Raw genomic sequence first — 25,034 nt, forward strand, 5'->3', positions numbered from 1 at the left:
ATTGATGTGACTTTTGCACAGTGGGCTTTCTACTGACCAGTAGTGTACAGACAAAGAAAGATACCAGTGATGAATATTATTTCACTGTGCAGTGGGCACAGCTGGAAAAGAAAGGAGAGTGCACCACACCAGTCCTCTCTGATGCTGAAAACCAAATGCAACTCCGGTTTCTGTAATTATTAAACGCTGGATGGCAGAAGAAGGTTATTGTATGTATTGCGGTCGCAGAAATGACACAACTGCAGATCTCACAATGGCACGTGCGGGCGGAGTTGGTATTCAGCATGAGGAAGGAGCACCACAAAGCAATATCACTTTGCTCACTTACAGAAACACATTGCTGACACACACACAAGCTCATTCACAAATTCACAGGTTCGAGTCACTACATCCATCCATCCATCATCACCCTCAGCAGGGTCAGCGGAGGAGGATCGTCAGGAAGGGGGCAGTAGTTCAGGCCTGGCACATGACAGGTGGCAGTGATGGTGCATTTGGATTCTGAGTCTGAGCTACGCTATGCGTGTGAGATTTACCAGCGAAGGTGGGGCAAAAGGGAACTCCGACGGCCAGCTTGTTTGTAATACCTTGCATGGCGTTGTGCGGCAGCTTGGGCAGCGCGTCCAGCTTCTCCCAGGAGTAGGACGGCGTGGGAATACCTTCCTCTGATTTGCAGATCAGGATGATGTCACTGCCTACATCCAGCGTTCCCTGGATTCGACACGCTGGCACCGAGGGGGGCACTGGCAGATGGAGAGAGTGGGTGGTGGTGCGTTAACCACTTTACAAAAGAAAACTAATTTTTTTCCAAATAGGGGGGAGAATTGCATAATTGAGAAATTGTGCAGAATCTCATTAATCAAACAGTCAAATATGATGTTTTCTTATTAGGACTCTTGAAAAACTGAATGGTTTCCACTTTGCCACAGTGATGATTGTGCTGTTTATCTTTCTTTAATAAAGATCTGCAGATGGCAGAGAAGAAAATAAGACAAAACCTTCTTTTTTTCTCCTTTACTGTTATTAGTTGGCACCTGAGATGCATTTTTTAAAAAGTGAGCGCTGCATGCTCTCAGGTTATGAAGCGGGAAACGCTTTTCTTTTCTCCTTTTTATTTTTGGAGTTGTGGAATAAATAATGATAAAAATGTGCTGGTGTACTCTACCCAACACTGTGAGTCCAACGACACCGATGCTGCGCCCCCCTCTGTCTGGGAGGTTGTTGACCAGGCACTGGTAGGTCCCAGTGTCGGACACCTGGGTGTTGTTGATGAAGATGGAGGCACTTGTGCTTGGCATGGTGGCAACGAAGCCCACACGACCATTGAGGTGGTTGGAGAGGCTGAAGACCCGACCGCCCTGGTAAATTATCACCTGGATAAGGGACCAGAGAAAAATTTAAATTAAACTCAATATTTAGTCATCAAAAGAAATCAAAATTTCTATTTTCCCTTGTACTGAGGGAAAATACTGTAATTTAAAAGATACAGATGAGGACTAAATTATTACCCCCTTTCCCCCATTGAAAATGTTTTTTCAAAAGTATTTCCCAAGTGCTGTTAAACAGAACAAGGAACACAGTTTTTCCAAACATCCTATTTGTATTTTACACACTGAAACCAAATTATTTAATAATAACCGAAAAAACTATTTGGCCCTCCTTATACTAATATTTGCATATCCTCTTGGCTGGATCACAACCTGCAGTTGTTTCTTGCAATTTCATTGTTGTCTCCTGAGCAATCCCAGCCCATTCTTCTTTAATGACTCTCTCAAGCTCCTCCAGATTTGACGGTCTTCTGGCATGGACCTTGGTTGTCAGTTCATCCCAAAGATTTTCATAGGGATTCAAGTCTGGGCTTTGTGCAGACCAGTCAGTAATGTTCACTTTGGTTTTCAGGAGGTAGCTCTTCACTGCGAGCAACGTATGTTTTGGGATGTTCTCATGTTTGAAGACAAAACGATGACCTAAACCTAGTTTTGCTGCTGAGTGCTTGAAGTTTCCTTTCAAACACCTTCATGTATCCTTCTTTCCTTATGGTTCTCTCCACCTTGAGGGGATTGCCTATTCCAGACAAACTGAAGCGTCCCCACAGCATGATACTCCCACCACCATGTTTCACTGTGGGGATGGTCTTCTTTGAGTCAGATGCCTCTCCCTTCTTTCTCCAAACACAAGCAGCATCTCTTTGGCCAAAGAGCTCTAGTTTCATTTCATCTGAACAAGTATGCATAATCTAAAGGTTATCCTTAGCATACTTGTTGTCTTCTTTGAGACGACAATTCCCAACTTGACTAAGTTATTCACATACCGCTGCCAGGCTTGTTCTGTGTTCGGTGCTGCATGGCTCTCCTTAAATTTCTTGAGTTCTTGACACTTGAAACGCTATGAGAACTTCTTATATCCATCTCCTGCTTTGTGAGCATTCAGTCTAAACTGATTTATTTTGTTTTTCATATGATGCTTTCTCAATAGACAGCTCTAACCCTTGCTTAAGTTTATATACTGTGTTTAAATTGAAAGATAACACTCAGTTCTAATGTCATTTTACAAACTTTGAGCATTTCAATATTGACTGGTAATTTTATTTTTCCTATTGTGCACAAATAGAAATAATTTATGCTAGTAATGTTAAAAATACTGGATTCAAAATCCATTGAACTCCTAAACAAGCACTTGGGAAAATTTTGACAATAACAATAACTTTAGATTTCATAGGGGGACGAATGATTTTTGTCCTCACCTGTAGACATTTCCTTTAGTGTTGCACATCACTCTCACTAGAGGGAGACCTATTTCTACTTAGAGGCTAAAAATAGACAGTGGACAGAATAAGTAATGGAGCAAACTGACTTATTTCTCTGGAAGAAACAAACAAACAAACAGACAAACTAAAAAAAACCTTTTCATTTGTAAGTGGTCCTTTCTAGCTTAGTGGGTAGATTTAGGGGGAGGAGTACACACTAAAAGTATGCTTTCATGCTACTGTAAGGCTCTTCACATAAAAGCATGCACTAAATGGTATGCATAATTGAAAACATTTTAAATTAGAAACATATAAACTGCAATAAGACCAATTCGACAGCAGCAATGCAGGCAGACGTCTGCACAAAGAGGTCAAACCCAGCAGGAACTTAAGGCAGAAGCTATCATTTTATCATTACATCCGTGACCTTTGAGAACAATCACAGACTCCACACTTGGTTGAGGTTGAGCTGATCTTGTCTCAGGATCGAAATTAAAAGCCAATGAAAGACCGAGCTGTTTAAAAGCTTCCCAGAGGCTTTAAATTTGGCCCGAACAGCTCGTTTGTGAGGCCGAGCCACATGCAAAACAGCTCTCACCCCTCAGCTGGGCCCACACAAAGGATGAAGGACCCACGCAAACACACGGTACATGCACACAAGTGTGGCAGTCATGACACGCGCGCACCAACTCACACGGTGGCGCGGCGCATACGCCTACACACAAAGCGTGGTGGGGAATCAGAGGGGCTATTCACTTTGCTGAAAAGAGGCCTCATTGAACTGTTCAAAGACCCAAGCGGAGAGGCAACCAGCACCAGTGTGTTCTCACGTGCGTGTGCGCGGCTCCGTGTGCGCGTGCATGCATGAGAATGATAGTTTGGATGAAAGTGCAGGAGTGCGTATGTGACCGTGTCCTCCACCGCTGCTTAACGATTGTAAATTGCGTGGCAGCAATTTCCTGAGTGCAGCACGCTCGCTTTGTCCTCTTATGTGCAGATGAATAGGCAGCTCCTCAGCTGTGATGAGAGCCTGCAACTGCATCTCTTCTGCGTGTGTGTGTCTTTCACTGTAGATACATTTTGTCACAAGGAGTGTATCAGTTGTGAGCAGAGTGTGCAAGTGTGTGTGTGGAGCATGGAAGTGTTTGTGACTGTTATGTCACAATAACTGTTCCTCCGTTTAATAACTTCCCATTCTTTTCTTTCCTTCTATGTGTTTTTTTGTAATAGGTTCATTTGTGCATACCTCTCTGTTTCCTTTCTCTAACACATGATCTGACCTGGCTCTATATTCCTGATGACCCAACAATATAATCTGCATGCCTGGTGAAAGCGATCCAATCAATCGGCCTCGCACGCACCGTTTTGACTGTGCTCGTTTTGAGTGTGCGCATGAATGAGTGGAGGATTAAAGCAGGTCCTAACCTGTGGTGCAGATCAAGCCCATTTCGGCTACTCTATCTCCTTTTCCTCTGCAGGTATTAATTTTAGGAACAGAAACAAATGCCCGATGGATTATGGAGAAATAAATCAAGCCAATGTATGTTTAAAAGCATGTTAAAAATCATATGCATGAGAACAGTGGTGCATTTATGGTGCATGCCAAAAGCCCTCCTTTTTGTAGACTTGTTTTTATTTTGCCTCTGTCTGCTATGTCGATCCATCCGTATCTATGTATATGTATAAATCACCTCATTCCCTCGCATGACCTGGTTGGCTTTGTGGCTATGAACAGATAGAAAAGAGGTCATGGCTGGCACTCAGATGGCAGACGGCCCTAAGAACTCTAGCTGGACTAGCTGGACGCCCAACTGTTGGCCCAGTGGTAAACCTCTGTTTCATCCTTTGACTCCTAAAATCCTACACAGATACAGTACAAGCATCTGCACAAATTGTGCTACATCCCCAGTCATTCTCCTGCTGTGCGATATACCCTGTAAGTGTGTGTAGCAAACGAATGCTCATAGTAAACTTTCAAATACTGCTGTAGCAGTTTCGTACTCGTATTCCAATTCTAACTGACCGTGCAAGGACCCCCCTGGCCCCTGACATGGCAGATACTGCCATCTCTTCAATAAAGCCTGAATAAATCTCTAAACCCTCACAGCTCCCTTCAATCTAATGACTATAAGCTGCAACTGTTATCTCTTTCTATCCTTTGAGACATGTTCTGAACAATATGGGACCAAACCCCATTTTACTAATATACTTCTGGATTTACCTGATTTACCCTTTTGACTCTAGTACATATATATATTTGACTCTTTTGTCAGCACATTTTCACACAGTGCCAAATGTCTAAAATGCTTGGTCAGTTGTTGTGTCTCTGCCCCCCCCCCCCCCCCAAAAAAAATCTCTCTTCTTCTCTCTCTCTCTCTCTCTGATGCTTATAGGCACATTATAACAACAGTGAACTTGTTTTAAGGCTGTGCTTGCTCCAAGTTTCCTTTCCAGGTTCTCACTGTGACCCTTATGTTGATACTTTTAGGAAACTGGACACTGGACAGTCAACTGCTTCTGACCCAAAGAATATTATATAATGGGAAAAAACAAAACAAAATACTTTTCATGTGAAGAGGGAAAATAGGGAAGAAACATCATGGGAGAAAATTCAAGACAAATTCAGTCCTTTTGGGATGGCTTCGGGTGGAATCAGAGTTATAGGAAGAAAAAAAATAGTTGGAACAGTAAAATGGGACACTTCAGTGCATCGAGCTGGTGGTTTAGTGCAGGTGAAGCTTCTTTTTTTCTTTTTCTTTTTTCTTTTTAATATAACTTGATGTTTTGTTGCCAAGTTTGTGAGTGGAGGCTGGATGTTTTTAAGAAAAAGCTTACGCTGTAATTTTGTAATGAAATGAAAATTCTGACCACTGCAACCGTGCTTTCGGTGTCTTAAAAACTCATTAACTTTAGACACGGCCTCTAAAAAAACTCGTCGAAATTAAAGTAAGTTTATGTCATGATTTCTTTTTTAAAATATCCACAGCTGACGGAATAAAGTACATTTTCTATATGCTTTTCCCAGCCAACAGGACTGGATAGTGCCAGCCTGATTATAATAGCTAAAAGAAGAATGGGAGGAGTGAGAAGGGTCCTACAGGGACCCTCTCACTTGTAACTGATCTAATGCACAACTCAGACAGTGATGTTTGAACTAAACCTGTTATCTTACTGGCCTGTCTGATAATCTGAGCTGTGTCTTGTGTGTAACAGCCAGGCTATTGTACCAAGATGAAATACTGAAGGTCAAACTAGATTCACTGAGACTTCAAACTTCAAAGACAGCACTGGAGAAACTGTGCCTGGAGTCGCTCACACGAAGTACGACTCCCATAAAATTGAGTTGCTTATAAAGTGCCCACGTCTTTGGCCTAAGCCTGGTACAGTATTAAAAACTCACCATAATCACGATAACCACATTCTACTGTAAACTAAAAAGGTTTCCCAGTATTATTAAAAAGGATTTTTCCCATTAAACTATCCTTTGGAAATACACTTGTAAAAAACAAATATTATATAATATAACATAATAAAAAACAGAAAATAAAAAACTAATTCAGCTGACTCTGCATACCTATGTCCCTTGAGGTAGACAAGTGAAAAAGTAATCAAATATATAAATAAATAAAATGAAAATACCTGTCTGCTGATAAATACAAAGTACAGTATAGTACAAATATACTATGGAAGAACATGTAAATCTTCAATGTGGTTTTGCTATTTAAGTACAATGTATGCTAAGACGTTACATTTAATGGAATCTGGTCAAATTAAATTGACTTTACAGGCACACATTCAGATTATACCAGTATACCTTATATTCTCATTTAAAGATCAGCATCATTTCTGCATCAAATATTCTTTATGATCTCAATTTCACAGAATATTCATTTCAGTGATGCGGCACATATTTTACTATATCAACATATTTTTTAAGCTTCTTTTGACTTAATCAGGGTGATGACCAAGGTACACAAAGCTACACAAATACTGAAAATGAGAAACATTTTCATTAGTGCTGAGAAAATACACCTTTCTCTAAAACTTTCGATTATCAACTGCAACAACAAAGAAAACAATATGCAGCAAAAATCCAATTTTAAAAGATGTCCCGCCACAATAAAAGTATTTTTACAAATGTTTAAACATATTTAAGCATAAAGACCACCGATATCCAGCAAACACCTTTAAGAGGATAAACAATAGGTCAGAAAAAACAAACTGTATTGTCAAGTGTTGAGTTTGATTTTGATTTTGTGTGTGTGTGTGTGAGTGTGTGTGTGTGTGTGTGTGTGTGTGTGTGTGTGTGTGTGTGTGTGTGTGTGCACATCAAGCAGCCCAGAGGACAGAGGCCAAGACTTCTGATCTCCACAACAATTTGTCAGACAGATTACATCCACAGAAAACAGCACATAAATATGCAAACATGCAGGTACACTTCTCTGAGCTATGCACCAACATGTTAGAATCTGGAGTTTAGCTTGTCATGAGAATAAAAAAAAAATGACTACAACTGGAATTAGGCAAAAGTTTACAGTTAGAAATTCAAGCTTGAATTCTCTGAGCACTAATAAAGTGTACACTTAACTTCACAGCGCTTTACTTGTTCAACATTTTGTCATGTTAGAGCTTTATTCCAAAATGGAGTAAATTTCGGAAGATAAGCCTTCGCCCCAGTACGAGAACCAGGTTATCAACAAGGATGTCTCTGTACATTGTCACACTCCCTCGACCCTGACTAGTCTCCCAGTTCCTGCTGCTGAAAAAACACCCCACAGCATTATGCTGCCACCACCTGACGAGATAATGAGTGGTGCCTGATTTCCTTCAAACCTGACACTTGGTATTCATGCCAAAGAGTTTAACCTTTTTTCATCAGACCAGATAACTTTGTTTCTCATGGTCTAAGAGTGCTTCAGGTAACTTTTGGGAATGGGCCTTTAACTGAGGAGTGGCTTCAGTCTGGTCATTCTGGACCCTATCATACAGGCCTGATTGGTTGAGTGCTACAGAAATGGTTCTCCTCTGTCCACATAACAATACTGGATCTCTTTCAGAGTGACCATAGAGTTCTTGGTCATCTCCTTGATTAAGTCCCTTCCATCCCGATTGGTCAGATTGGCGGTCAGCTCTAGGAAGAGTCCTGGTGGTTCCAAACTTCACTTTGGATGCGCTGTAAATGCTTGTTCAGTGAAGCTCTCACATTATTGATCCTTTACATCACAATTTTGTTGCTATAGGAGAGATGCAACATGGATACTGGCTTCATGTCATATTATTGTAGGTTCAGGTACACAATTACTGATGGAGGTTTTCCTCAGTATAACTGAAGTCATGGAGACTTTGCACAGTGTAGTCCATGTTATATAAAGTGTAAAACAAAGCTTCAGGGTGGAAGTTTACAGTAAGGTGTCCTACAAATTTCTGAGTGGGTATCATACCAAGATACCAGCCAGATGTCCTCAGCTAGCTTTCTCTATCATAGTGAAAGAGTGTGTGTTGTACTGCAGACCCCTCCATGAACATACTGCTAGTTGTCTGTTTTAGAAATCACAGTTTTTCACAGTTTTCTTACAATGTGTGAAGCATTTGAGCAAGTTTTCTAGTCTAATTTATCATGCTTAGGAATCTGAAAGCTCTGTGAACTTCAATATATAGCACCTCATGTGTCTGTTAAATATGAAACTACAACCACCAGCTGGCTATCTTAGCTAAGCTTAGCTGTTTCTTTAATTATACAATGGTGAGAACCCAAACAAAGTAGATGCTTTGGTAACCCCTGTTGCTATCTTGGAGGTGATGCTATAACCTTCAGGGTAGCCTTAGAGTCTTAGAGTGTAATTGGCTGATATGGCCACTAGATAATGCTCATGCATATGCTAGTACCGTTAAATACTTCAGAGCACATACAAACCACATGCACTCAATTGTTGTTTTGCTTTGGTTTAAGTTTAATATGTTACCTTTATTACTCTTATGCATGTTCTTATATTGGTTGATGTTTGCAATAGGTGTCCTTCATCAACAAATACATGCCGTGAAAGGTAACTGAACCCATTTTTAAATGACAAAGCCTGATAGTGTCAACGGGCATTAGTTTTAATCATAAAATAGAACAAATATCTTTTGGAGGTCTCGATGTGTGAAATCTTTCATGTTAAATAAAATAGTCATTCATATGCCAAAGAAAAGAACAGAAGGAGGAGACTGAAAGGGAGGGATTTTTTTCTGCTGAATCTACAGCTACTATATTACCTTATGCTGAGCAGCAAGAAGCAAGGTGCAAATGCAACACTAATGTCAAGACCTTTTAATTTGATAATGTGTAGGAGTTAACAGTTCTGAAGCAACATTAACATTCATTTGAGGTCAGTTTTCCCTTCAGCTCTGTTTTGTTACCTTAACTCCTGGGGGAAATATGTGGCTCTTTAGACTCTAGCTAATTGCTTACTTTCTCTGTTTGTTCTCCAGGTAGTATATATATATAGCATTTTCCCCTGATGTTTTAAGAAAAAAAAAAGAATTAAAAAAATCACAGGAAAATGCTGAAAGTGAATCAAGAATGACTGGAAATTATAACAATAACTAAAAGATCCTAAAAAGCACAGAGCTGAGGATGAACTTGAGCTAGAGTTTTTTGGGTGGTTGTCAACTCTTTACTCGTTTAATAATACAGGCAGACATTTTATCCATTTTTAAAACATACACCAAAATATATTCTAATGGAGTCATTTGGGGTTTATTGTGACTTTTAACTCAAAATACAAATTACTTTGTCTCCAGAGTAATTCCTTCATAGATCAGGATCCCAGCAGACATCAAATGCACCAGCCTGTCACACTGCCTGCTCTCATAAACAAAATATATAGAGCTCATAGTTAAGTTCCCACAGCCTATAATGTGGGGTCGACCGTGTAAGCTAAAGGCTATGAAGGAGAGGGTGACGCCTTAGACAACATGGCAATAAAGGCAGCAGGGAAAACAAATAGCTATATTTGCACTTTTTAGTGAGGCCGACAAAGTTTTGCCGTCGCCTTCTAACAGTTCATGATTCGGTACAGACCGACACGAACATGGCAATCGAATTTGAGAAGAGAGAGATCTGAGTGGTCATAGTGTGTGCTCACTAAAGTGCTAATGCAGGTTGCGCAAGTGTATGGAGTTGTGTTCAGTAATTCTTAATGGCTTTCAGCATCAACTGTAATCATTTATGACACACACACTCTTTCTCTCTCTAAAATGACCTTGCGCGTGTTCTGTCGCACCACGCAGCACTTTATTTCATCACACACTTTTTAGACAGCTCCCCAATTTCATGGCAGAATGGCAACTTGCAGTGTTTTTGTTTCATTCTTGTGCTCGAGTGGACAGATTGTGAGATATTCCATATGTTTGTGACAATGTAATGTATTCCTAAAGGCTTGGATTTTTGTCATGGAAATAGCAGACCCAAAGTGCTGTGCAATATAATGTGTGTGTGGTGCGGGGGGGGTGATGACAGCCATACAAGCGACAGGTGTACACATGACAGAACCATGCCATGATGTGTGAATTTCTGGATGTATATACTCACGTCAGTATTCACACTTAGACTGTGCACTTTGTCTACAGACTTCGCACATGAACGCATACTGTATATAAGCCCGACATGTAGGCACGTGGATCCGCACTACATTTGGACCAGCAGTCTGTTCAATTCCAGTTTGTGTGCGTGCATTTGTGCATATTTGTGTGTCTGTGTGTGTGGAGAACAGCTGCGATATAGAGCCTGTCGTGGGCGTGAGTTAATTAGTGCAGAAGATGATTGTGTTATTTGGACGGCCGACCAGCACTGGGGTTCAAAGTGAAGGGAGGCAGGTGAGCTTGTACGGCCTGCAGCTGCATGTTAAACAACTCAAATGGAATCACAGAAGTCCCGCACGAGGGGATGAAGAGTGAGTGAGAGAGGGACGGAGGGAAGGTGAGAGAGTAGACTGCTATAAACGAGGCCAGATAAACAAAATGAGCATCAGCAGTCGGCGAGTAACTTAAATTCGACCATGTCTTTGCGTGGAACTTTCTGACAGTGTTTCCACATCAAATCAGCACTACGAAAGCAGTTTGATGCTTTGGCTGTGCATATGTTGTTTAAGAGGCGTCCTGCAGCACACAGATTGTAAACTATAAATACACCCTTAAGCTTACTACTACATTACTTCTATTTTAAACTATGGTGATCTCTATTAATTACAAAACTGATGTGCTAAAGGTGTGTTCAGATGCACTGAAAAGGGAATTATTTTTTCTGTCTGCTTTTGCTCAAGCAGTGCAACTATATTTTTGGTATATGCAAATTTAGCATGGGCCAGATAGATAGTTTTTTGCAAAAGCCTTGATCCACCCTTAATTTCTTTTTACCTTGCCAGGAAAATTGAGAAATAGGTGCACCAATAATATTTATTCTTCAGCACGGCCTGAACTCTCTTATACAAGCTTTCTTGTAATTTAAGTAGTCAGGAATATTTCTCAGGCTTCTTGAAGGTCATTCAAAGCTGTTCTTTGGATGTTGGCTGCCTTTTGTTGCGCTTTCTATAAAGATGATTGTAGACTGCTTCCATAATGTTGAGGTCTGGGAACTGGGAAGGGCAATTCATGACTGGCTGTGTTTCTTTGTGTGTTTTTCTATTGAGGAATGCTTTTACTGCCTTTGCAGTGCGTTTGTGATCATTGTCATGCTGAAAAATGACGCTGTTGCTTTCCAGATGGTATTAAAAGGTGGATCAAAATCTGACTGTGCTTTTCTGCATTTATACCTTTGACAGACATCAAGTTTGATGCTGAAATCCAACCCCAAACCCCACAGCCTCCACCGTGTCTTACCGATGACTGTAGACACTCAGTGTTGTTCATCTCTCCTGACCTACTCTGTCCATTTTGATAGGATTTGAACTAACAAAAACTTTGAAAGACCTTCAGAAAGTATAAAGAATTATTCCTCAAGAGCACAATAACAATTACAAACAAGTCTGGGTCCGTGGGGGCAAAATATAAACAAAAGAGTCGTGCCTTAAGATGTAACAGCTACATGACACTTCCCTTTTGCTTGTTTCATTCTCTACACGTGTGATGCATTTTTGCAGCTACTCATATTCTCTTTGCGCTGTATCTGAGCACACCTTCAAACAGAGCAAACTCTCATGTACCTGCATTGACTGTAAGGAACCCATCCACAAGATGCGCATACAGTAGTGTTGCATTAGAAAATAAGATTTCAGAAGCAGACATTTCAGTTGATGTGCAGAGAGCACGGCAACACTGACTGTGTACCAATTCAGCATCCAAACATCTACAGTTAATTACAACAATCACAGCAAAACTCTCAGAATAGTAAATAAGGATCTGACATGCTTAATTGCACTGCACAAGTCTGTCTTCTAAATATGAAGACTACGCTTTTTAACACACCTGTGACTCTGATCTTAGCTGTAAAAGCTGTAAAAGATGACTCAGGTCAGTGGGTGGATGCAAGTGGTTCATACCTGCTCTGGCTGGTGAGCATTTGACAGCGGTGTCACCATCCAGATGATGTTGAGGTTGGTGAGGGCAGCGCTGGTGGTAAAGGAGCATGGCAGGATGGCTGCTTGGCCACGTGCCACCTGGACACTGCGCTGAGGCATTGTCACATCTAGTGCCTGCACACAGACTGCAGGAGAAAAAAAGAGTCAGTGATCAGCGCCTTGATTCTCAAAAGAAAAGCACATACAGTACCAAATGAAACAGAGAGATAGAGAGAGAGAGCGAGAGAGAGAGATGAGCAGATGTCTAAATGCAGAAATTCCCCCCGAAACTCCCAACAGATGTATCTTTGCACTTTGTAAGAAAAGCAGCATCTTCAAAAGGTTTCCTGAAGGCTATTAGATCCCCTAAATCGCTAAAAATGAGAACGCTTGCTTTAGTGTGTGAGTAACAGAAACACGCACACACACACAGAGACAGACGATACAAGAAATCCAAAGCTAAAACGCTGCCATGTACAATATTTTTAATATGTGACATTTTTTTTACAGCTTTTTCATCTTTACAGCAAAACAAACATGATTTCCTGAGAGCCAAACTCCTCGTCTGAGATGCTTTTGACAACTAACAAACAAGGCTGCACTGAGAGGATCACATGAAATATGTAATGTGCAATTAAATGGGGGGAAAAAATGATAAGATGTCACGAGACGTTAATTTTATTCCTCTCCTAAAACAGCAACATCTGAATCGGTGCATACTGAATGATGACAGCAATGTTAGATTTGTTGCTTCCTCTCAAAGTAAACAACTAAGGAGCCACTTTCCTCATCTGGACTCAGCTGCCATCCACAACAGACCCACAAAGACAGATATGTACATGCTGCATCCTATTTCGAGACCGGCTAAAGACATTAGAGCCTAAATTAAGTTAGATCTCCCCCGCAAGCATGTATCCATGTCCAAAAAACCCCATTGGGAAGTAATCTTATCTAAACACGGTGAGGACGATGATGCACTGATATGATTACAGATAATTGATCATGTCATGTGAATCGCCCTAGTCAGTGGTAATGTAAAATGAGGATCTTACCATTAATCAATAGTAGGAACCACCAGGTTGTCAATTATGGTTTGTAGTCAAGAGTCAAGATAGATCCCAAGTGCAAGCAATGACCACACTGTGCAATAGAATATATATGAGTAATTATTAACATTATGATAAGGAAACGAATATAAGAATTTTTTCCCATCTACTGACTCGCTTCTGCCTAGTTTTGAATATCAGTGTAATATTTTCAAGCTGACAGACTGCCTGTTGCTCTCTGCTTGTCTGTCCAAAACCTGCTGGACTTCCTACGCTTTCCTTCTGCTGGCAGACACCACAGGCCCTGCAGGCTCAGTGCTGGGCCAGCGGAGATATGCAGCACTCAAACTGCTTCACTCAGTTCTGCTTTGTCAAAGACATATACTCATAAAAAAAAAAGAGAGTCACCCCCCACCCCTCCAAAAAATGCAAGCAATTTCATTTATATGCAATATTTAGAGATGCAGGATTCTTCATTGTTGCTCACTTGACTGACGTGTGCAATCTGCAGCCATAAAAACAGTAAGCGGCAAAGATTTAACTTGCTGCTCTAATCTGAACTTCCTCTGTCCTCTGTGTATGTAATGTTCACTTTCTGCAAGGAATCAATCTTTGTTCTTAATGGGGGATTAACAGCACAGAGGAAGAAGTTCATGCGAAGAGCTGCGGTCTTAACTAGAATGCGCGATTGCGTTGGCAACATGAGATCAAGTGCAAGTGTGTTTTCTCAGTGGCCACATAGGTATTAAATGTGCTTGATTTAAGGGAAGCAGAAAGGCAGAGAAAGACTAAAGTACAGAAAGAAAGAAAGAAAGAATGAAAGATCCTAGAGGAATGAAGATAGAAGGAGCATCTTATCATCTGTAAGCCCCCTCCAAGGCAGCAGTCTCTCAAGCCCACAACAGCTGGAGGGCTCATTTCAAAACACTGGATTAGGGAACCTCTGCGCACAGAGCCTGTAAGCTCCCACGACCAAAGCAAACTCACACACACACACACACACACACACACCAAACATCACAAACAAGCACCAACACGCAGTGCCAGTGAAACCAGTGCAGTACATATGCCGTGCACCGTGCCCTCTCAACTCACAGGCACATGCATGACATACTGCCCACTACAATCCATACACTCAGACTTTAATCAGTGTATGTCATTGGTGACATGTATGTTAGCCCTTTGGGGACACATCTAAGGGACAGGGATGAGAAGTATGGTATTGCTTGGCATTGCCTCATTATTGCGCACACTTCTGCCAAAGCTTTATGCCAGCTTCACTCAAGCATGTCTGGTAGACCGTCGCTCTTCCAGAATCCATCCTGTAATGGGTTCAAAATGTAAGGGATGAACAGTAAGCCAGTCACTGTCAAACATGACCACCCGCTTTAAAAAAAAAAACTAAATAAAAAATCAGTACAGTATTGTATTATAGCTCCAAAGGAGCCACTATGGCTGAGGTAAACCATGTTTTCTAATCGCTAGCAGAAAACAATAAAGTACAAACTGATTTCAGGAAATAATCAAAGACAGGTCAGGGCTTGATACAGTGGTCCTAACATTATTTTGCTGTAGTTTAAGACATTTTGAATTTATGCCCAGCACTGAGTGAAGCAAAGAGTCATCCATTCTATTTTTTTAACCCTTTAAAGCCAAATTTATCACATTTTTGATACATGAATTTTGGAGACTTCTACATCATCAGTGTGATTCTTTACAATATATACTTAATTTTCAAAAAATTTGATTTTTTTTCTGTCTTGAAAGGGTTTGTTTCTGCAGGCTAATGTGCACAGTTGTGATGTAAACAGGCTATCGCTTTACAGCGCAAGCTTCTCATTTTCCTGTTGACAAACATCCCGTTCCCTCCTGCTGTCAATTCCAGCCCAGAGGCGCCCCGAGGCCGAGGCCAGCCTGACTGGTACGAAGCAGCACAGAGTAACTACACTAATCTCTGAGGCTGACCCCTGGCTGCCCACAGTTATGTTTAACTGTAACAGAGCAGCGCCGCATTGTCTCCTATAGTATTACTCACCTGTGGTAATGTTCTATTGCTGTGGGATCGTACACCTTTTACATTTTCAGAGAAAAATAGCTTTTATTTAATCAAAACAGAATATATTTGTGCTACCTTATTTCCATTAAAGGGACTACGAGTTGCTGACTACATGAGATTTTGGTTGGGAATGTGGAAGGAATTTTTAAAGAAGTGTAAAGTAAAGAAAAATGATGGTGTGCATGAAATGAAGTATGAGTAGTAACAGATGAGTAGGTGGAGGAGAAGAACACGAGAACGATGTGAGGAGGGACAGGTAGGAGAAACAGAAATCAACAAATCATAAGAAAGAAAGTGAAACAGAGGAGGACATGAGGGAGCAGAGAGGATGCTGGTGTTTCCAGAGAGGCCTAATTGATAAAGTCACCTGAGGCAGTGCTAGCAGTAAAGGAGAGAACCAACAGTATGGTTCAGTTAAAACAGCTCCCTCTCTTCTCTGATGGGATCCGAGTGTCAAAACCGCTGTTGATTAATGCATGAGAAAAGCATGCACCTCGGAGAAGAAAAAGCTTTGTGTGTGATTCTGTGTGTGTGTGTCTGCTTACTCTATCAGTCAAGCTAAGGTGGAGGCATGATTGGATGGAGAACAAATGCAGGCTGGATGCAACACTTCCTCTCTCTCACTCTTGCACTCGCACTCGCTCACACACACACACACACACACACAATCCCTGCCTGGCAAGTCATTTGCATTCTGTGATTTTATTCATGTGGCTCTTTTATTCATAGGCTTTACTTTTATTCCGGTTTCAAACAGATGCCCGCGATGCAGTGATGAGCCTCTGGCAAAGCCTCAATGCACAGAGACAGCCACACACCTATACATGCATAAACCTGGTTAAGTGAAGTGATTGATGATAGCAAAGGCATTACTAAAGAGAGAGAAGAGCACACACATTAACACATGTGCGAAGATACAACTTTATTTTAAATCTGTTCAAAGACAATTAAGAGGCGAGAGCATCACATATCTACTGCTTCAGGGATGACAGTTGGTACCTATGATCGCACTTAGTTCTGTGTCCTGCACATTGCACACTAGAGGTGAGTCTCCAGCAAGCGCTGGGAAAAAAATTAACATCAAAAACCATAAAATTAATCACACAGTTACAAATACATCTGCACATGGATTCATGTACTCCGACACCTGTGCCCACACACAAACAGAGCTTCGTGTCCTGTTCTTTTGCAGAACACCCAGGGGCTTCATGATGAGCTGTGTACATGCGAGTAGCGGACCCCGCGTTGTTGCCTCTGCCTGCAAGGCACCAGGGCGAACCGACAGGCGGGCAAAGACGGGTTTTTTTTGCGAAACTCAGGTGGCGTAATCGTGTACCCAGCTGCTCGATGGCAACCCATCAAGCGCTGTGCTCACAGCACTGCTGAGGTAAAAATTAATGAACGCCGCTCTAAAGACACTTTGGTAGCATTTAATGGTGTCTGAAAGTCTACTCAATTCTCTGTTTGTCGAATGTAATAAACTATAACATTTCATTTTTGGAAATTCTGCTTTTAGTTGTTTCACTTTCGTATCTCTGTTAAGTCAGAAGGTGGGAAGCAGGTTGGCTTAGCTTAGAGCTGCTAAGCTAATGCTCTGTTTCTTTGTAGAGGTAAATAAATCACCAATGTTTGTTTTTACAAACAGAATGTTATCATATTATGCTGGGTGATACTGCAAACTCTGGTACTGATCCAATACCAAATGAATACAGGGCCATTAATGTCAAACTTACAAAGGCAGGTTATGTAGGGGAGAGCAGTGTGCCATGATCTATGAGATGAATCATCATCAAATTATTTTAATAACCACTAAACCACTGTGATTTTTACTTTCCACAAGAATTATTAACAGAATCAAATATGCCTTTTAGCTTTTCATGTATTTTGAAACAGTGTTTTTGGAGACGTGGAATGGAAATGTGCCTGTCTCTAAACAGCTTCTGTTGTTTAAATGTGCTGTAGGCTATAAATAAAATAGACGTGGCAGTCAGCACACAACTGTTCAGGCATTTTTCATAGTTTGTGTCTGAGGAATATATTTTTCATTTTCAAGAAAATAACTTTTTTGCAAAAATTCAGTGGGCTTAATATATTATCTAAACGTCTGATTATAGCCTCTTGGTAAAATAACAGCTACAGATGACCACTAACACTTTATCCTTATAGTTCGTGCTTAAGATGTATTTAATGTTAAAGTGTGACTGCATAAAAAGAGCGGTGTACTGTACATGTACTGAACTTAGAAGATTAAAGTATCAATCTCATCATGGTAGTATCAATCTCATACCAATACCAATACTGGTATCGATACGATCTATATTTGGATCGATTTGATCATTTCTGTAAATCATCTGTTTTGTTTGCGTTAGACAGATGGAGATTAGCTGGTTCCCCTTTGAGCTTTTTCTAAGCTTAAAGTAAAACAGCAAACTTACAGTGTTACTTACTTTCTCTAAAGCTGGAAGATGACATTCTGCCTTAGAGTAAACAAACTGAAGCTTAGGGCAGGCTTGTTTATAACCACAGCCCATAGGGACTGCATTACTAAAGGTCCTCATTCATATTTTACAAGGAAATGTTGGTCTTGTGTACTTTGTTCAGAGCACACAAGCCTCTGTTAACAACTAAACACCATTGACTGAAACACCTGTCTTGCATCTCAGGTCAAATCTTGTGCATATTTCATTTTAACTGCATGATGAGAATGACAATAAAAATTCAGACATACACACAAGTGCAAAGAAAAGGGACTGTACAGCAGGGTGAACTAGAGAAACTCATTTTTGGTCATTAAAAGTCTCAGATCAGGTTTCAGTTTAACCATTTATCACCTGAGTTTCATGAATTTTTTCATTGAATCTTTTAATTTTGGCTGTAAATTTACAAAATAGTTTCCATCTTTAGAGGACCGTTTGAATTTTCCCTATAGCTCAGAATGGTTGTGGAGTTAGCGAACTGTAAAATCTTAGCAGAGCTTAGTTTTCTGTCTGTTTTCAGACAGCATTACCAAATATTTCCGTAAAGCTCGTCCTCTCTTCCATCAAAAAACATTTGAATTTTGTCTTTAGCAGAAACGGTAATGGAGCTACGATCATATAAAGAGCCCTTACACTGTGGGCCTGGGCCAAAGGCAAAACAAGACAAGGGGTTAGGGTCTGGCAGAGGTTTTGTTCACATAACATAGCGCATTTAATCTTTCCTTTCCTTTCCTTTCCTTTCCTTTCCTCAATTATTCCTTCATCAGTGTGTCTGACAAACGCTCACCCAGTGAAAGAGCCTTAAAAATCTCTTGCTCATCCTCTCTCATCCCCTGCCCCGCCCATCCCAGCTGACCCATTAGCCACAGCAGCCGACTCCCAAACAGGGCCCACTGACTAGCCTACATAGCTTAATACTCTTTTCTAAACTGTACCGAGTCTGACAAGCACAGCTTAGTGTGTTCCCAAACTACTATAAACATCAGGCTGAAGCATGTCGTTTGAACGTGTTAGTTGTAGCGATGCTTATAAAGTTCACAATTCTCAACCTATTCTGCATTACAGTGACTCAAATGTGCAGCACTTGAAGAAAAGTTGAGAAAATGTAAATAATGGTGGCGGTGTTGGGATGAGACATACATTTCTGACTTATATATATAAGTAAATATATAAACACTTATTCCGACTTGCTCTTAATGTTGGACTACTCGGAGGCATGTCATGTCACCATCCACACATGCAGAGTTTCTTAAGAAGAGAAGATCAAATGCTAGGACAAGTAGAAGAATTCATATATTATATGGAATGAAGTCACAAGTAAAAACGAAAAGTGGTTTTAAGTGATGGGCCCAAGACTTTTGTAGATAAACTGAGGGGAAGTTATTGAGATCGAGCTGACGGGTGATCAACCAAACTAGTGTGGCTCGGCTGTGTGCACCGAGTGAGCAGAAGGTTGAAGTAGGCCACTGCCCTCGTGCACAGATAAGCCTGAGCACTGGAAGACTGCTGCTAAAGCAGCAAACAGATGGCTCTGCACATGCAGCCCTGGACACAGCTTCACAAACACATGCACGCACACACATACACGCAAACACAATGTCCGAAAACATACCAACTTCACTGGAGTACAATTGTCACAAACATACATCTCTAATCTAAAATAGCCTTCACATACTCCCTGACAGCACAAACAGGTAATGAAACCCTCGGCTTTGCGTGCCGCTCCACGTGGTTTTGCGTGACAGCTGAAGAGTCAGACCTGAATTTTTATAAAGAAATGCACTCTTTTCCCCGTCACCCACCAGCCACCGCGCAGCCTTCATACCGACTCTGTATGGGGTAACTCCGTTCCCTGGCAGACTTACACGTTTGGCAAACCTGTCACTGTGTCTGCACGTAAATCTGACATCCTGGCGAGCGTGCTGATCTACCAGTAAGATGACATGATTGGCGTGTGACTCCATTTTGCAGTTTGGCAGTTTCCATCTTGAAGTCTCTTTTAACTTGTTGACAATGGCTTGGTTCTGCTAAAGACATCCACATAAAAAGCCAATCGTGCTTTGTGTCTGGTATTTATGTACAGTAAGTGAGCAAGATCATTGCTCTTAAAATTGCAGCACTCTAAAGATGAAGTGTTTTTACAATTATGTAATTTTGCCTCTGTACACCATCACAGTGGGTTTTAAATCAAACAATCAATATGTGACTAAAGTGGAGACCTGGAGCTTTAATTCAACAGGTTTGACAAAAGTATATCACATTAACTCTTTAGGGATTACAGTATTTTTACTCCTACCTCCTGATTTTAAGAGGGTCATAAGTAAACAGAGAGCCCAGCATGACTTTAATTATAAGGATTGTTTTTAGCACTTTAATAAAAATGAAAATCCTTTTCAGTCAACACTTCCGTAAGTCCACAAGCCACGGGCATCGCCAAATGCTGTCTTTGTTCTGCCTGGCCTTCACTGCATCCGTCTTCAGTTGCTGCCTGTTTTCAGGTCATTCAGTTTTACGCTCAGTGACTGTAAAGTGTGCTATGTTGGGTTGACATCAGGCCACAGGATTAGTCATTGAAGACACTATACTGGTTTTGGTGAGAAAGTGCCAAACACTAAACCCTTTGTTGTCTTTAATGAGTATTATCTCATTAACGACAACAGTATTATTATGTCATCAAATAAGGTCAGACTCCTGCGCTGTCATGTGACAGTGACGTTACAGGTTAACCCAGTAATCAAAGCCTAACAGTCTCCCAGCCAGAACCATCAGAAAACACAACACTAGCATTTAGCCTAAGGTAACCTTGTCTGATTCCTCAGCTAGTAATTGGCTTGTAGGCAGATATTCCTCTTTCTCTAACTTGCTTTACTCTCCTTTGTTCTTTTCTTTGCTTCCTTTCTCACTGATTCTTCCTGGTTTGATCTCTCGTTATCTGTATCTACCGCTCTTTCTTGTGTAAACTCACTACAGCTCTGAATGAAGACAGCGATTTCAAGCCTGCCAACCCCAGCTGAGCCACCTGGGAGTGGTAGCACTTCTGGAGGAGATTTGGTCAGTACAGTTCTGTGGCAGTAAGGGTTTATAGTGATTTATCGTCCGTTTGAGTCCCTGCATGGCTCACCTTAAACATGAACTCTCGCTCAACTCAGTGACACATGTGGATTAGCAGAGGAAAGCAGAGAAAAAGGCTAGAATACACAGCATAGCATACTTGATAGCCTGCTGGGTTAATCTAAAAATTATTACTGTTCCTGTTACAAATTTGTAGAATGTGATTTTTTGACAGGAATTTGAGAGAAAGTAAGATAACTGACCAGAAACAGCTTTTTTTTTAAAGTTTTAATAAAATGTAATAGATCACTGGGATTTCAAATACAGCCCATCATTTAAGAGTGTGTTGTTTGTCACGCAACTATATAACACAGGACAGTGTAAAATGTGAAATGAGATCCTTTATCATGAGCGGGTCATTGTAGTTAAAGGGGTGACAATTAAACCCAGAGTGTGTAAAAATTTCACATGCACACACTCAGCAGAACGGGAAATTTAATTTAAATAGGGTTAAAGGCTGGAATAAAAAATGTGGAGCTTTAAAATTAGACTTCTGCTATCAAATAATCATCTGTATTAAACAGATCTAGTATGTCTAGTACAAAAATTATTTTACTATGAGTTTGCGAATGTTGTTTCTCGTTTGTATGATCTGATTAGAAAAAACAGGAGGCAATATGCTGGAACTGTTACCAAAAGACAGCAAAATGTCAGTTAGTAAGAATAAAATCAGGGGATGCGACAAAGACCAGACCAGGCCCCTTTCCTCAAAGATTTATAATATAATATTATATTATATTATATATAATATAATATTTAAAATAATATTTATATGTCTGCAGTTTTACAAACTGGGTGTCAGCGGTGACATTCCTGGAAAAAAATTGCTGTAACACAGTGATCCAGACACTTGGATAATATTCTCTGAGGCCTTACCTATCCATAGAGACCACATTATGCACATTGATGTGATAATTGCAAAGCTATTCTTTATTTATTTTTGGTACGTAGGCGAATCACACCTGAAAATACCCTTGGGGCTTAAGGGGTTAAGTTAGTGCTATTACAAGCCACACAATTTGCTCTGCTGCCGCTTAACATTAAAACCATTTCACTGGTAAGCTGACTATTATTTTAAAGTCACAGGAAACGCACTGACCTTATTATGTGACCCTCCAGATGGGCTTTGAAACAAGGAAACACTTATTTTTTTGTTATTCAACCGCAGATCGGTTTAAAAATGAGCAGGGAATACTGAATGATAAAGAACTGGCTGTGCACTCATTAGAGACGTAAAGAAGGAAGATGTGAGATCTACTGATGCATTTTGTAAATATCATTAAAACTGTTGTTTTCTCTCTTGTAGCTGGACAGGATGTCTTCTTCCAGATAGGCTGACTGACAACACTGATAAAGATATTTTTGACTGTGTCACAAACATATTTAAATATATCCTAAAATATTTCTTCTTTAATCTTTTACCTTTTTAAATACAAGTTAATGCAGACACCCAGACTGACAGTAGATGTGATGAACAACATCTCCCAGCACTTATTCACACAAACTGTACAATGTTTAAAGTAGTTCATAGTTGTGTTGGAAGGAAGCTGTGTTGCACCACCAGTAGTTATGTGCATGCTTCCATTCAGAGGCACGGCATTACTCACCTGGGAGAAATCATGAGTGCTTTTACTATTTGAAAGACTGGGCACTGATGCACATCAGGACTGAGACGGGAAACATGAAGAGCAAGATTTTTTTTTCCTATTGAAACTTTTAAATTTTGATGGAATTTTGAAAACAGATCACCAGGTTTCTTTTCTGTTTCTTTTATTTAAAAATTTGCCTCACTTGCCTCTCAGCGCTTCCACAGTTGGAAGATTTGCCATTACCACTAGTACCTACAGGTGTCACCAATTCAACAAGAACTCAGGTACTTAAGATCCAACGGGAACGATAAGCATGCACTTTATAAAGATAAACTTGCAGCTCCTCTTGACATTTGTTTCTTTGTTCTTGTTTTTTTCTTTCTGCCTTCACTTGGAAACATTCTTCTATCCCTAAAATTAAAAACAGCAAATCCTTCATAATGCATGCACACTTCATACGTATTTACTTTCACTTTTATTGATCGTATTATATCTGAAAGAGCTAAAAACTCACTGACTGCCTCTCATCAGCTGTCACCGGCACACAAACCGACACAAACATTTGCCCCCAATGTCTCAAAGGTTGGTCGTTTTCCCCGTGGGCAGCTGATTCCTCCATGACATGTGAACAGCCAAGTAATGCATTTAGTTAGTTAGGGAAGAAAAAACACCACTGATTAAAAACAATGCTTTAATCTCTTGTTCTCCTTTCATTGACATCATTCATAGATCATCACAGTCACCTTTTGATGTTTTTTTTTTCATTAATCCAAAGGAGGGAATGAATGAGGTGGATTTTATTTCAAAATAGCATTTCCCATTTCCAAATGTAAAGAAGCACTCATGATGAATAGTGTGCTGAGGGATGGATGGCATTTTCTAGCTGCGAATACACACATAAGTCATATTGAAATTCAGATGATGTATTATGTCATTGTGTGATTGACGATACATAAGCATTTCTAATAATAGAAGAGCTTAGCTTTCTCCTGCTCAGTATCAAAACATGGGTTTCCATATAAATCTGTGTGTACCCTTTATTTCTCATAAATATATTAGTATTGTAGCACATGGCACACACCATACTGCTTTCTGCGTTGTCATAACTCTCAGAAGTATAAACTGTGGGGCATTTGAAATGTTGATTTTAGAAAAGGAAAAAAAAACTCCAAACATTTTTTTTTTTTGCACTAATCTTTTTGATGTGTGCCTATGACTAGGTGTTGACCAACATTGGAGTACTTTCATAGATATTCTGCTTTTGAATGTTTGATATAGGTCAAGTGCTGGCTCAGCAAACACTGGGAACGAGCCTGCATTTTCATTCTGCACGCTGGTCAAATTTACATCCCATTTCATTCAGAGGAAACTTTACAGTACTGTAACACACACATATACACGAAGATGCACAGACCCCACATCGTTCTTCTACGATTCAGCAAAAAAAATAGCTCTTAAAAAAAAGAGAGAAATCAACACAAATGTGCTGACTGTGCGCTCTTTGGGCAACGAAGACTCTTTCACAGACAGCAAAAGAAGCCAGAAAGTCAAAAGCAACAATCTCTGAACACTGAAGAGACGTTTTTTACAATCTAATGAGTTAGAACCAAGTCATCAGGATGTTCACTTGCCTCGTGTAAAGAGTTTGAAGAGAAAAGGATGTGTCTGACGTTATACTACAGTATCCCGTTGGTTTAGCACGACAACACATCACAGATAGAATATAATTCAAATTATATTGCCAAATTCATATGTACAGCCCAATATAAATGACAGTTTCAACTAATAAACAGCAGCGCTATATTCTAACTTTCAATTGCTGAGAAATATTTTAAAAGAAATTCATTTACTTTTAACTTAAAGTCTCACTGAGACCTCACAAATACCTCAGTGCAGCCTTTGTCGCCCCTGCATCCGCCATGGCAACACTTTGGGAGTTAGATAATGCCGTTGTCAGTCAGTGACCTCTTCCTCGGTAACAGGCACTGCATAAGCTTCTGTGTGTGTGTGTAAGGACGCATGTGCTTGATTGAGCAGAGCCCCAATGCCGAGCACATCTGCTCCGGACGCCCCTGGCACTGCCATATGGCTGGCAAACATGCCTCCTACTCCTTCACAAAGAGGGAGTTTGCAATGAAAAGAAAAAATGAGTAAAAATGAACGCGAGTGCATGACAGAGAAAAAAGGTGAGGCAGAGACAGGGAAGGAAGGCAGTAGTAACAGCTGATGAGCGCGGAGCTGTACGTGCTGCTCATTTGGCTGGGTGAAAAGATCCACTCCACCTCCAAACACACTAATGTTTTGAACACCCTGACATGACTGAATTCTTCCAGCCACATCGAGTCCAGGTTAAATACTCATTACATAACAGCGATTCTCAGCCACAGTCTTTACCTGACTGGGGTAGTAAAGGAGAGGGTAAATGAGTCGGCCCAAGGACAGTATTTTGGGAAGTGCGGTGAGCTTAGTGTCT

The 25,034-nt window shown here is 40.5% G+C and overlaps 1 protein-coding gene across 1 annotated transcript in view; it reads right to left on the reverse strand.

Annotated features, from left to right (window-relative positions):
• igsf11 (immunoglobulin superfamily member 11) overlaps positions 1-25,034 on the reverse strand; it is a 112,538-nt gene that overhangs the window by 9,505 nt on the left and 77,999 nt on the right. The window contains exons 3-5 of the mRNA XM_005454335.4: positions 12,265-12,428; positions 1,166-1,373; positions 588-743 (exon numbers count right to left, since the gene is read on the reverse strand). Of these exons, the coding sequence (XP_005454392.1) occupies positions 588-743; positions 1,166-1,373; positions 12,265-12,428 (528 nt within the window). The remainder of the gene's footprint in view (positions 1-587; positions 744-1,165; positions 1,374-12,264; positions 12,429-25,034) is intronic.

The sequence above is a fragment of the Oreochromis niloticus genome, linkage group LG14 (assembly GCF_001858045.2).
Source record: "Oreochromis niloticus isolate F11D_XX linkage group LG14, O_niloticus_UMD_NMBU, whole genome shotgun sequence".
Classification (NCBI taxonomy): Eukaryota; Metazoa; Chordata; class Actinopteri; order Cichliformes; family Cichlidae; genus Oreochromis; species Oreochromis niloticus.